We start from the raw sequence: 14107 nt of genomic DNA on the forward strand, positions 1-14107 counted from the left end.
AAATACATTTGACATTATCTACATCATGGAGCAGTGGACATGCTTACCACAATCTGTTTCCTCTCTTACTTCTTTCCCATCTCTAATTTCTGATGCCTGCATGAAGCTTGCCACCTGAATGGTCATGTCTGTCCAATAGTGTCCATTGTACTCTACATCTGAGCTGTCACCCATCCAGGCACTTGATTTCCAGGATACTTTCCATAAGCTCAGTAATGGTGGAGGGAGGAGAGGACTTCCATATCCTGGCTACCAGTCTGATAGCTGCTGGGGGGAGGAGCTCGGCCAGAAGAGAATGGGAGTCCCAGGAGAGATATGGAGGAATTAAGTGGACATCTCAGTCCAGACGATGTCTCCAGTAATTCTGCCTCTTCCACTGACAATTCCTGTAACTATGGAGCCACATCCATATGGCAGCTCAACCTCTCCAGCAATTGTCTGGGGAATAATAATAATAATAGAATGAGATGTGTCTGTAAATGAGGATGTTGCTAAGCAAAAGCGTACAATGATTATGATATTAAAAACAGTTTGGCTGAGTGCAGTTAGCTTACTGACCACAAGGTGGCGAAGTCACATCTCCCAGGCGGAAGGCACATCTCCCAGGTGGAACGCACAAACGAGCAGTAATGATGAAGCCACAGACAGGAAGTAATGTAACCCAGCACAAAGAGAAGTTCCAGAAAGAGGAGAGGATACGTTGTTAGAAGAGGTAATTGTGTGATTGTTGTTATATATTGAGCAGAGCAGAGGTCGGGGTGGATATACTGTGTTACAGGGGAGGTCATAGTGCACCTGTCAATTGCCAGTTTTCTAGTGGTCCCCCCTATATAGATTATGGCTGGCATCTTACCTTCCTAGTAATAATTCACACCACAGAACGAATACAATATGTCCATCCAATATAGCCATGCCTCCCCGTCCCCCAGCATTGCCACTATCCTCCAGTATACACCCCCCCCCCCTCCTACCCAGTAATATAATTCCTTTCCCAGTATAACCATGTCCTCCCTGTGTCCCCCAGCATTACCATTATCCTCAAGTATGTAATGTCCACCATCCCATTAATGCCATTTCCTTCCCAGTATAGCCATATCCCCCCTGTATCCCCCATCATTGCCATTATCCTCCAGTATGTAATGTCCCCCCACCCCAATTATGCCATTTCTTTCCCAGTATAGCCATGTCCATGCTCCAGTATTGCTCCCTCCCCCCACCTCCATGCTTAGTAAAAGGAAGGATTTACATTAGTTTATAGCTAGCTGTCATAGTATGCTCCAGTCCTCTGCTCCCATTGGCCTCAGTCTCTCCTCATATCCTCATCCATCTACCACTACCAGAACTGCTGTAACATCACAGGAATGGTAGCAGTGGGAGGTGGGTGTAAGGAGAGGAGGCCAGCTGGTGAGGAGGCAGAGGGAGGACAGGACTGCAGCATGCTGTGAGTATAGTGCACAGGTGGCTATAAACCGAATTTGTATGCTTTCCTGTGATACTCTGTATGGCCCTACCACCCACGAGTGACAGCAATGAGGAGTGCTGGGTGAAGGGGGATCCTGTATCAGTAGTTTCACCACTGATAACTGTACAACCTAGATTATCCTCCCCTTATTATCTATCAAAAGGCAGCAGCATCCTGTCCAGATCACATGACCACATCACTGAGGATGGATGAGGACCAGAGTCACATGACTGAGAGGATATTCAACCTCACCCTGGAGATCATATATTTGCTGACTGGAGAGGTGAGGAGGATTCTGGGAGGTCACATGACATCACTCTAATCTCTAATAATAAAACACACAGCTGACTGGAGAGGTGAGGAGGATTTTATGAGAGTCATGTGACATTATTGTCGGTCTTTCTATACAGAGTTTTCTTCCAGTGAAGTCTGGTAATTATGTGACCGTCATGGTGCCCCCACCTCACTCCCTGATATCTGATGGACACAACAAGCAGAGGATTCTAGAAATCACCAGGAAGATGATGGTGCTGCTGACAGGAGAGGTGAGCAGTGCTGGGATTTATGGGACATTATGTAGTAACAGCAAAGGGTGTGTCTAGGTGGAGACTGTATCATTCTATGTGTCAGGTTCCTATAAGGTGTCAGGATGTCTATTTCTCCATGTAGGAGTGGCAGCATATAGAAGGACACAAGGACCTCTACAAGGACAATATGATGGAGAATCAGCCGCCCCTCACATCACCAGGTAAGAGGAGACTAATTTCTTGCAATGGAGAGCAGTATTGAGAGTCCACCTAGATCCCCCTTCATCTAATAAACACATAGAGACAATGTATTCAGTTAGTGTGTGTGTTTCCTACAGATGGATCCAGTAACAGAAACCCACCAGAGAGATGTACAGGTCCTCCTTATACCGGGGACTGTCCACAAGCAGATCATACCATCCCCCACCATTATCAGGTAGGTGGGGCTGAGGGTCCCAGAGACTCCTGTGTGACATGTTTTCTTCTTATCTGTGTTTAATTTTAAATTATCTCTCACTTTGTGCACTTAGGGTGGAGAACTGAGACATGTGGATGTTGTGGTTGTAGAGGAAGTAGAAGAGGAGATGTTTATGCAGAGTGATCAGCAGTCTATGGAGGATAGCATCAAGATGAGGGCAACTAAAGAGGAAGAAGAAGAGACGTATGTGAGGTGTGATCAGCAGTCCATGGAGGAGGGTGTGAAGATGAGGACAATTAAAAAGGAAAAAGAGGCGTATGTGAGGAGTGATCAGCAGTCGATGGAGGAAGGGGACATAAGGACAATTATAGAGGACGAAGAGGAGACATATATGAGGAGTGATCAGCAGTCTATAGAGGAGGGTGACATGATGAGGACAATTAAAGAAGAAGAAGAGACAGATGTGAGGAGTGATCAGCAGTCTATGGAGGAGGGTGACATGATGAGGACAATTAAAGAGGAAGAAGAAGAGACGTATGTGAGGGGTGATCAGCAGTCTATGGAGGAGGGTGAAATGATGAGGACAATTAAAGAGGAAGAAGAGGAGACATATGTGAGGAGTGATCAGCAGTCTATGGAGGAGGGTGACATGATGAGGACAAGTAAAGAGGAGGTTACAGAGGGCAGAACAGGTGAGTAATCAGCAGTAAATATAGAATAAGTTGTGTATCTGTATTGCTGTTATGACTGTCACTGCTCACAGACTGGCCATATTAGGGGCGATGCTATGTGCTCATGTTAGATTTTTGCCATCTAAACAAACTATTATGCATGATTGTATTTGGTGACAGCTTACTAACAATAACTGTGCAGACACCCTGATGGCTTTGGAGTGCCCTGTTCTGTTCTGTGGAGAGGGGAGGTGGCGGATGAGTGAGAAGCATCCCGCTACATCTCACAATAGAGATACAATGCTGATCAGACGAGGACTCTATTTTGTCACATGTAGCTGTAATCACTGATTATTTCAACCTATTTGAATCTACAGTACAGTCATATGAAAAAGTATAGGAACCCCTCTTAGCCTACATAATCATTTACGCTACTGTCTACAAAGATCACAGTGGTAGGCCTTTCATTGCCGGTACATATGTGCACTGTGGTGGTGTCCAAAGATTTCCAGTGAAGCAATATTTAGTTGTATGGTATGAAATCAAGTATGAAAAACTGGCTGGACAAAAATATGGGTCCTCTTGTCATTTTGCTGATCTGAATGCAATTCATCAAGGTTTTAACGCATTTGGTAATGCTGAAAACAGCTGACTTTATCAAGCACTTAGGGAATTGTAAATTTATCAAGGCTGTAACCACATGAAAAGCTGAAATTACCGAATAGTGAGGTAAATTACCAACTTGTGCGGTAATTACTTCAACACGTCAGTAAATGTCAATTCTTGAAGGTTACAGCATGCGGTAAAATACAGTTACATTTGATCATTACCAGCAGTTCTTCTCTGTCAGAAACATTGCAGGACTCACAGAAGCATAGATGAATTACCTATGACTGGCAGGAACAGAGCCAATAGAAACAGCCCCCTGTCTCCTGTAAGTCCCGCTGATTGAATGCTGATAGGCTGCGCAGGCTTTTTGGGAGGGTCATACTTTTCTACCCCTCCAGGTAGTGAGCAGAGAGATCAAAACAAAAGTCTTCCCCTGCAGCCCATTGGCTATAAAACCCCATAGGTTCCTTTTTGAAGATGGGGAGGAACTAGTGGGGAAATCACCTTAGCATGGTGTGTGTAATATCTCTTGGAGTTCATCTAAGCTGTGGCAATTAAATAAAATGTTGAGAAAGACTAATGGACAGTTTCACAGGGAGCAGAGGGCGTGTAACAAACAGTATAATAAACATGTACATCTAAAGGGATGTTGAGATGCCTCTTACCATTGTAATGCTTTCTCTGCATGGAGAACAGCATGTAAAACATAGACAAATACACAGTCTTCTCCTTTTACAGAACACGTTTTTGTCAATGGCCTTTGGTAAATTACCAAACTTCTACCTCACCTGTGAAAATATTGATGAATTAGAAAAAAAAAAAAAAAAAAGAAAATACAGTATATTCCCAACTTTTTTTTATTTTTTTATCGAACAGCCTTTGATGAATTGACACCTGTGTGGCATGGTTTGCTAATTTGAAAGCTCAGCCAATGATATGCAAAAAAATATACACTAAGAGGGGTTCCCAAGCTTTTTCATATGGCTGTATGTAGTTTAATCTTGTTATACCAGCGTGCAATAAGCTGATAATGGTCACTGTATATTACTGTACACAGATCTTAGTAGGGCTTACTCAATTAATGCAAATTTAGATCTTGGGAAACCAGCAGATGTAGTATGATACTTGGAATTTGCAAAGGCGTTTGACACTGTTCCCCACAATAGCCTGATGCAGAAGCTGAGGATACAGGGACTAGAAAAAAATGTGAGTATGTGGATAGAGAACTAGTGGACCTAAACTCTTGCACAGGAGACAAAGGATACAAAGAGAAATGCACCCTGTGTGTATTTAGAGAGAACAGCCTGCCTAATTTCCCTTTATCTGCAAGTACTTACATGTGTATTTTGAGTGGACAGCTCTGTATGAACTATGTTGGGGTGTGTTTTGTGCTAACATGTAAACAGAGGAGGTTGACTCTTTCAGTGCTCCCGTGAAACCAGGTAGCAGACACTGCAGATTTATTGTAGGAGTTTTGTAAGCTGTAACAAAGAAATGGTTTTATTAAAGGTTATTATGCTGTTGCTTACTTTTAAGAGCAGTGAGGAAGTTCTGGGTTTAGGTTTGCTTTAACCTCCTCCCGACCGTTTAACACTGATCGGCGTCAAGTCCTGGGGCGGAGATTAGACATGGAGCTGAGCTCCATGCTCAGCCTGCCAGCTGCGATCGCGGCTGACAGGCTGTAAAAGAGGAAAAAAAACTGTTATTTGTATGTACAGCGATGCGACCTCCTGCAGCGCTGTAAGGGGGCAACTATGTCACTGAGATGTCCCCTCAAGTGGCTCAAAAACTGATCACGCTCATAGGCTGATGCCTATAAGAGCCGATCACTCTGATTGGCTCTTGGGGGGAGGGAGGGAGAATGGGGAAAAAAGACATTTGTATTTAAAAAATGAATTAATAATAATAAAAAAAAATTGCAGCAGCAATCGGATGCCACCAACAGAAAGCTCTATTGGTGGCAAGAAAATGGGGCGATATTAATTTGTGTGCTGAGTTGTATGGCCATGCAGCACACTGTTAAACCTGCAGTCTGCTGAATTGTAAAAAATGGCCTGGTCACTAGGGGGGGTGTAAGGCTGTGGTCCTCAAGCAGTTATGGGGCAAAAGGAAAAGAGAGGTTGGTAAAAAGATAATTCTTACGAATGGAAAATGTTTGCAGTGGGGTCCTACAAGAGTTTGTTCTAGGTCCAAGCCTTTTTAATTGATTTATCACTGGGTGGCATACAGAGTAATGTTGCCGTGTTTGCAGATTATACAAAATTATGCAGGATCTTGACAGTATGGCCATTTGGGAAGACAGATGGCAGATGATATTCAGTGTATAAAATTGTAAAGTCATGAACCTTGGATGTGCCAATGGTAGAGCATAGACATATAAGATGAATGGCATACAGGTGGGAATGTCAGACTTGGAGAAAGACTAGGGAATACTTGTTGATAACAAGTTAAACAGCCATATTCAATGCCAAGAAGTAGCAGCTAAAGCAAATAAAATTCTGGGATGTATAAATTAGGAAATAATATCTTGAGATGCTAGTATACTACTCCCTCTGTATAAATCACTTGTGAGGCCACATCTGGAGTATTCATCCACGGCAACCAGCAATCATGACAGTATAGCACAGTCCAGGTGGGTCCAACCCAGATGGATGGAACAACTCAGGTGTCCTCCACCAAGTCCTGCCCGCTTGGAGACATGCTAGCCTCTGGTCTGATTAGGATTAACCAGGAAGTCAGCCCCATGCTTTGGAGGTACTCGGTGGAGAGGCGAGCCGGTGGTGGGGTCTGCGGCAGATCTTTCCTTACTCCCATTGATGTGCCAGTTACAAAGCATTTGGAATGTAAATGTAAGGACCGCCGCGTCCATTCAGCGGCGGAATGCCGAGACCCGGACTGCATCTCCGACTTCTGGGTCTTGGCAAGCTGCTGACGTCAGTGGAGCTCAGAGGGCTCCGCAGACCTCATTGAATAGGCGGAGGATGTGCTCTTAGTACGTGCTCCGCCCATGTAAACAGTAACTCTCATGTGCATGCTTGCGTGTTAACTGATCAGCTGACACGCTGAACTCCTATTGGTTTGTTTTCAATTCTGCCTTTTGTTGATTGGTTAGTCGTAGTATTTAAACCGGTGAGCGCCCCCAGTCATTGCCTGTGATAGATTTTAGCTTTGTAGCTTTGGCTTGTTGCTGGGTAGTGCTCACTGTCTTGCTTGATTCCTATTGCCTTGTTGTACCTTGACCACGATTAACCTCTGCTTGATTCTTGTTGCCGACCACTTCCTTGAACTGACCACGCTTATATCTGCTGGATTCCTGTGGCCAACCTTGCCTTGAACCTGGACTACGCTTTGCTTGCTGCCTGGATTGACGCTAGCTTGGACACGGATTGCATAAACTCTGCCTGGACTGACTTTGGCCTGTCTTGACTACGATACCTCTGGAAAGTTCCTTTCTTGGACCTGCTTACTGCTTCCTGGCTCTACTGCCTCTAGGATTCTGTATGGGCATACAGTCTGAACTGTGGTTACTGACCAGACAAGCCTGACAGTAAACATATGTTAATGTGTTTTAGTGATTTGTAATTAAAGGATTTACACTATATGGAACATTTTTCAAGCCTCTAGAACTGATGTCCTACCCATAGTGCAGAGTTTATATGCCTTAATCCGGGGAGTGTAACCCACTAGGGGGCGGGGCCTGTCCCCATCTTAAAGTGAACTAGAGATGAAAATAAACTAATGAGATAGTCAACTGGATCTATCCTTATACTCCTAAAAATGACTCTTTTAGATATCTCAAGGTTTTATTTTATGTATAAACATTTGCAAAGCAGATTTAATGTTTTATAGTCTCTGCTAAATTGCAGTGCCTCAAGAGTCCCAGAGAGAAAATACATGAACTATTGACCTTTTGATCTTTTCCTCTCACAGTAAAAAGCCCAGGTATCTGCTTAGGAAAGTGTTTTACAGCTGTAATTTGTCATCAGTGAGCCGACTGAGTCCTGTCTGGTGAAAACCTGTCAGTTCCATAGCTAATTATAAACTTTTTCAGGCAGGAAGGAGCACAGCACAAGTGTCTGTATGCCACTGTATATACACCTGTCTATTTCATTATGTCAAATGTCATCTCTGGTATACTTTAAGGTTGTGGGCACACGCTATCTTTTGCAGTGGTCACGTGGTGTATGTGACATGGCAGTTTCAGGCACTATGTGCGCTTGTTTATATTTCTCCTAGGGAGACGTTAAAGCAGGACACAGGAGTTGTTCCATCCATCTGGGTTGGACCCACCCAGACTTTGCTGTACTGTCGTGTGTCATGAGCACTGGTTGCCATGGTGGAATTTTGGTTTGGGATTGATTGTGGTCCATGCAACAGCTGCACCACGCCATTGCAAATTTAAGGAGGAGTGTGGGATCATTTCTATTGATTCCCTGGTGTTGTGGAGTGCAATTATATCTGACGTTCACATCTGGAGTATGGGATACAGTTTTCAGCACCGTACTATATGAAGGATATTGACAAATTAGAATGGGTACAAAGACCGGTAACTAAATCAGCGCGATGGAAGGTCACTTATCTAGAAAGGTTGGAGAAACTGGCCTTATGCAGCTTGGAAGAGAAGTGACCTGATAAACCTATATAAACACAACAGAGGGTAATACATTACCTTGGCACATGAGCTTTTTGTGCTTAGGCTTGTACAAAGGATAAGGAGACATAATCTGCATGTGGAGGAAAAAGTTTTGGCGTCTTTTTAAAAAGGGGTTCCTTACAGTAAGAGCGGTAAAATGGTAAAATACAATGCAAGGGGCACCTCAGCTGAAATAGAATTTAAAAAGATGTTTTAAGAAATGTCAGCAAAATTACAAGACTCGGTTAAAGCGGACCTGAACTCATAACTTCCTGTCTGCTCTAAAAGATAAGAAACAGCATAATCACCTTTAAAGAAAAAAATTTCTTTGTTACAGCTGATACAAATCCTGCAATAAAGCTGCAGTGTGTCTACTTCCTGCTTTCATGGAATTAGACATATTGTTAACATCCTCTGTTTACAAATTGGATGCTCTGCCATGGTAGAGGAGATTCCTGAGCTGACACAGCAGCAGAGATAAAATTACAGTGGTGATTAGTCACAGATGAGGGGGAATTAGACAGGCTAAACTCTCTGAATACATACAGGGTAAATTTCTATCTGTTTTCCTTCTGTTCAGGTCTACTTCAAGGAGGTAATTGAAACATCAGTGACTGAGCCCATTAGAGCCGAGATGAATCCCCTGAGAGAGGCTATTATAGACCTTACAGAAAGGAAGGAAGCTGATACTCAAGCCATGGGTAGGAACACCCCTATAATTGCTAATATCTTGTTGTCAAAACTCAAATCCAAGTACTGGCCATTAAAATAGGTGATTGAGTAAATCGCTGAAGGCTGAACATTAAGCTAAGGGCAATGCATCAGCAATCCCATTTTGGCAACTAGCTAGCACAGTGCAGGGGATTTTCTCCTCTGTGGTAGCCATAGAACTGGACAGGGTGCTCACAATATGAAGGGAAAGGCTGACAAGACAGGCACAGTCCATTTCAAACAATAGAACACTGGAATATTTCAGGATGGTGTTCCAAAGCATACTACAGGTAGTCCCTGGTTCATGAATGAGGTAGGCACCGTAGCTTTGTTCTCAACCTAAAATCTGTTCATAAGTTGAAATACAGTGCCATCTCTGTCCCCTGTACCTCTTCTATGCCCCCCGTGCCTTCAGTGTCCCCTTATGTGTCACCCCTATGCCCCTGTGCCTGCGGTGTCCCCGTCTTTGACAGTTCTATTCCTGTGTCTCTCTCTGTGTCACCTCTATTCCCCTGTGCCCCCAGTGTCTCTCTCTGTGTCACCTCTATTCCCCTGTGCCTCCAGTGTCTCTCTCTGTGTCACCTCTATTCCTTTGTGCCTCCAGTGTCTCCCTCTGTGTCCTCTATTCCCTTGTGCCTCCAGTGTCCCTCTTTGTGTCACCTCTATTCCCTTGTGCCTCCAGTGTCCCCCTCTGTTTCACCTCTATTCCCCTGTGCCTCCAGTGTCCTTCTCTGTGTCACCTCTATTCCCCTGTGCCTCCAGTGTCCCCCTCTTTGTCACCTCTATTCCCTTGTGCCTCCAGTGTCTCTCTGTGTCACCTCTATTTCCCTGTGCCTCCAGTGTCCTTCTCTGTGTCATCTCTATTCCCCTGTGCCTCCAGTGCCCCTTCTTTGTCATCTCTATTCCCCTGTGCCTCCAGTGTCTTTCTCTGTGTCGCCTCTATTCCCCTGTGCCTCCAGTGTCTTTCTCTGTGTCACCTCTATTCCCCTGTGCCTCCAGTGCCCCCTCTTTGTCATCTCTATTCCCCTGTGCCTGCAGTGTCTTTCTCTGTGTCGCCTCTATTCCCCTGTGCCTCCAGTGGTGTTCCCCTCTGTGTCACCACTATTCCCCTGTTCTTCTAGTGTTCCCCACTGTAACCTCTATGCCCTCCTGTGCCTCCAGTGTCCCCCTCTGTGTCACCTCTATTCCCCTGTGCCTCTAGTGTCCCCCTGTGTCACCTCTATTCCCCTGTGCTTCTAGTGTTCCCCTCTTTGTAACCTCTACGCCCTCCTGTGCCTCCAGTGTCCCCCTATGTGTCACCTCTATTCCCCTGTGCCTCCTATCTCCTCCTCTGTTTGACCTTTATTCCCCTGTGCCTCCAGTGTCCTCTGTGTCACCTCTGTCCCCCGTGCCTCCAGTATCCTTTCCTGTGCCACATTTGCCCCCACTGTGTTATGTCTGTTTCCCCATGGCTTCCATGTCCCCCACTATCTTCCCGTGTCACCTCTGTCCCCCTGTGCCTTTAGTGTACTGCAGCAAAATGCAATTTTACCTTTTTAAAAAACATTCTTTCTTTTCTTGAAAAAAAAAATCACTTGTTCCCACAGAATCAAATATCACATGTTTGGGCTGTTTATATTGGTGGGTCATGCGTAAGTTGGGTGTTGGTAAGTCGGGGACTACATGTACAAGAAGGGGGACTGCTGAACCCAAGCCTAAGTAATCTAAGAGAGGGGAATTAGAAGTAATGATGGGCTACCCTCTGACCCTGACAGTCACCTCTAAGTTGGGTGCCTTTATGTTAAAAGATGGGGAACCCCTGGATGTTTTCTTGCATGTCTTTAACCTTCCATAAATAGAGATTGCTAGCCGTTCCCTGGCTGAGGTTGGGCATGGAAGATACGTGGAGGGGGGGGGGGGGGGTGAGGCGGATCGGATGTACATTCTAATCACCTACCTTTAACAAAGGGTTGGAAATCTGAATTACCATAGCATTATATCGGTTAACGTTATACGGGCCATAACTCAAACAGGTGACACAGCTGAGGCCCCTTTCTATATTTTTACTCACCTCGCATACACAGATTCCTCAAAAGGAGGGGAGGGGGGGGAGGGTTGCGGTGGGGGTTAGCCCCATGAGAGGGGCAGCTAATTCCTGCAATAAAAGGGGTTGAATAAGTGAGGAGTAACAGAATCAACATTACATTCTTACAAAAGACTTACTTAAAGTGAGACTGAAGCAAAAAAAGAAAACAAAAAAACTTTATGATGTAATGAATTGTATGTTTAGTACAGATAATGAAGAGAACATTAGTAGCAAAGAAAAGTGTCCCATATTTTTGTTTTCAGTTATATGGGTTTTTTTTTTACAACATTGCATCATTCTTTAATATTTGCAGTTTACAAACTATACTCTGCATTTTAAACTATGAAACCGAGCAGGAAAGTTCAAAGGATCATTAGCTCTGCAGTAAAACCTTAAACAATCGAGAAACAGTAACAGACAGGTTGAGATAATTCCTTCAGAAAACAGCATTGTCTTTCAGCTAAGTTGGGTCGGAGAGCTCAGATAAGCTCTTTAGCATAGATAACAACTGAAGTTCCCTAACTCTTCCTGTACTAGAAACAATATGAGACTCATATCTGTGTTACAGATGTTTTATTTCTTAGCTGCACTACACATACAATTCATTATATCATAACTTTACTTTCACTTCAGATTCCCTCTAAAAAAAAAAAAAAAAAGAACAACATTCCGAGCTTGATCACATTTGTCAAGAAATGCAATTGACTGACCAAATTCCAAACTGCATAAACCAGGGCTCTGGATTCGGTTCAAAAAAAAAAAGTCTCCAACCGCAATTCCAACTCCTCAGTTTATGAAACCTCTGACTCTATGTACCCATAATTGCCCCGACTCCTCGACTCCACAGCCCTGGCATAAACTTTGTATCGACTTGGAATTATCAGCAGCTCACTGACCCTCCCTAATGATAATTGTTCCTCCCCTCAGAATTCTCGAACAGGAAGTGATGATGTTTCTCTATTTGCAGCGCAGAGTCCCGGCATCAGGAACCTCTCAGAGACTCTCTCTGTATCCACAGACTGTACAACGGATGATGATGGCATTGGACAAGAGTCTCCTGCAGATATCCTGGTTACCCCAAATATTCCCCCAGACTCCCCTCACCTGTCTAACACCAAGGGGCCTCATACCCAGCACAGCTTTCCCCCTCTCCGAGGGTCCTATTCCTGTCCCAAATGTGGGAAATATTTTGATAGGAAATCAAACCTTGTTAGACATGAGAGATCTCACACTGGTGAGAAGCCCTATTCATGTGCTGAGTGTGGGAAATGTTTTGTTCAGAAATCAAACCTTGTCATACATGAGAGATCTCACACTGGTGAGAAGCCCTATTCTTGTGCTGAGTGTGGGAAATGTTTTGTACAGAAATCACTGCTTGTTTTACATAACAGATCTCACACTGGTGAGAAGCCCTATGCATGTGCTGAGTGTGGGAAATGTTTTGGACATAAATCAAACCTTGCTAAACATGAGAGATCTCACACTGCTGAGAAGCCCTATTCATGTGCTAAGTGTGGGAAAGGTTTTGTTCGGAAAGCACATATTGTCAGACATGAGAGATCACACACTGGTGAGAAGCCCTATTCATGTACTGAGTGTGGGAAATGTTTTGGAGAGAAAGGAGACCTTGTCAAACATGAGAGATCTCATACTGGTGAGAAGCCCTATTCATGTGCTGAGTGTGGGAAATGTTTTGGACATAAAGCAAATCTTGTCAGACATGAGAGATCTCACACTGGTGAGAAGCCCTACTCATGTGCTGAGTGTGGGAAATGTTTTGTACAAAAATCACATCTTGTCACACATGAGAGATCTCACACTGGTGAGAAGCCCTATTCGTGTGCTGAGTGTGGGAAATGTTTTAAGTGTAAATCACTGCTTGTCGGAGAATTGTGTTGATTTTGGTAAATGTCTTGGACCCAATTGTTATTTTACAAAGTTTATTTTATTTCCTGCATAATGCACATGGAAGCATATTTATACAGAATCCTTAGGACTCTTTCTCACTACTCAGTGCATTGGTTATAAAGTGGAAAAGTCCCAGAACTGAGGTGACATGATGAGATAAACATGGATGCATATAGTACTAAACCTAGTTAGAACTTGCCTGTATTCACGCTGTATTTTTTTTCTATTACAAGGGTTAAACCAGGTGCTTTATCCATGCAAATGTGGCAGTATCTGCAGCCACAGCTTTCCTGAAGTGTAAATAAAATCCAATACACATACTTCATTACAAACAGGTCACTAATGGGTCAGTTACCTCTCAAGCTGCTTTACTAATTACAATCTCTGTGCTGATTGAGGATCTAAATAAACCTCAATATACTGTAGTAGCTCTAAAAAAAGGATTTATTAATTATAAAATACTGGTAAATACTGGTAAAACACAACATACAAAGGTTGTTGCCACAAGATTCACTCCTTTCTTGCAAGCGCACATGCCTACATGTTGTTCCTCTTTAAATAGCTTTGCTGTCTAATTAGGTTTAACCACTTGACCCCTGAGGGGTTTTTACCCTTTTAGGACCAGAGCAATTTTAACCTGTCAGTGCTCCTCCCACTCTTTTGCCAATAACTTAATCACTAGTAATCACAACAAAATGATCTATATCTTGTTTTTTCACCACTAATTAGGCTCTCTTTGGGTGGTACATTATGCTAAGAATTATTTTATTTAAACACATTTTAATTGGAATAATAAGAAAAAAATTGAAAAAAAAATTCATTCTTTCTCAGTTTTCAGCCATTACAGTGTTAAAATAAAACGTTCTACTGTGGATAAAACCTACACATTTTATTTGCTAATTTTTCATGGTTATTGCAACGTTTAAAATATTTCCCTAATATGATGTATAGTGCCAATATTTTATTTGGAAATAAAGGTGCATTTTTTTCAGTTTTGCGTCCGTCACTAATTACAAGCCTGTAAGTTAAAAAATAAAATGAATATACCCTCTTGACATACCTATTAAAAAAAAGTTCAGTCCCTAAGGTAACTACGTATTTTT

General features: G+C 43.3%; 1 protein-coding gene across 1 annotated transcript; it reads left to right on the forward strand.

The window, feature by feature from the left end:
• Positions 1–632: 632 nt before the first annotated feature.
• On the forward strand, positions 633–13774 carry LOC137535308 (gastrula zinc finger protein XlCGF48.2-like). Its single transcript, XM_068257138.1, has 7 exons — positions 633–712; positions 1626–1745; positions 1873–2007; positions 2132–2210; positions 2328–2425; positions 2520–3099; positions 12064–13774. Exons 2-7 carry the CDS (start codon positions 1650–1652, stop codon positions 12993–12995), a joined length of 1920 nt encoding a protein of 639 aa, XP_068113239.1. The 5' UTR covers positions 633–712; positions 1626–1649; the 3' UTR covers positions 12996–13774.
• The last annotated feature ends 333 nt before the right edge of the window (positions 13775–14107 follow it).

The sequence above is a fragment of the Hyperolius riggenbachi genome, chromosome 10 (assembly GCF_040937935.1).
Source record: "Hyperolius riggenbachi isolate aHypRig1 chromosome 10, aHypRig1.pri, whole genome shotgun sequence".
Taxonomy (NCBI): Eukaryota; Metazoa; Chordata; class Amphibia; order Anura; family Hyperoliidae; genus Hyperolius; species Hyperolius riggenbachi.

Excerpts from the sequence above, each read along its gene's own strand:
- LOC137535308 (XM_068257138.1), top strand. The coding sequence starts at position 1,650 with ATGACCACATCACTGAGGATGGATGAGGACCAGAGTCACATGACTGAG. Across the intron at positions 2,008-2,131 it reads TGGTGCTGCTGACAGGAGAG|GAGTGGCAGCATATAGAAGG; the intron begins GTGAGCAGTGCT and ends TTCTCCATGTAG. Across the intron at positions 2,211-2,327 it reads GCCGCCCCTCACATCACCAG|ATGGATCCAGTAACAGAAAC; the intron begins GTAAGAGGAGAC and ends TGTTTCCTACAG.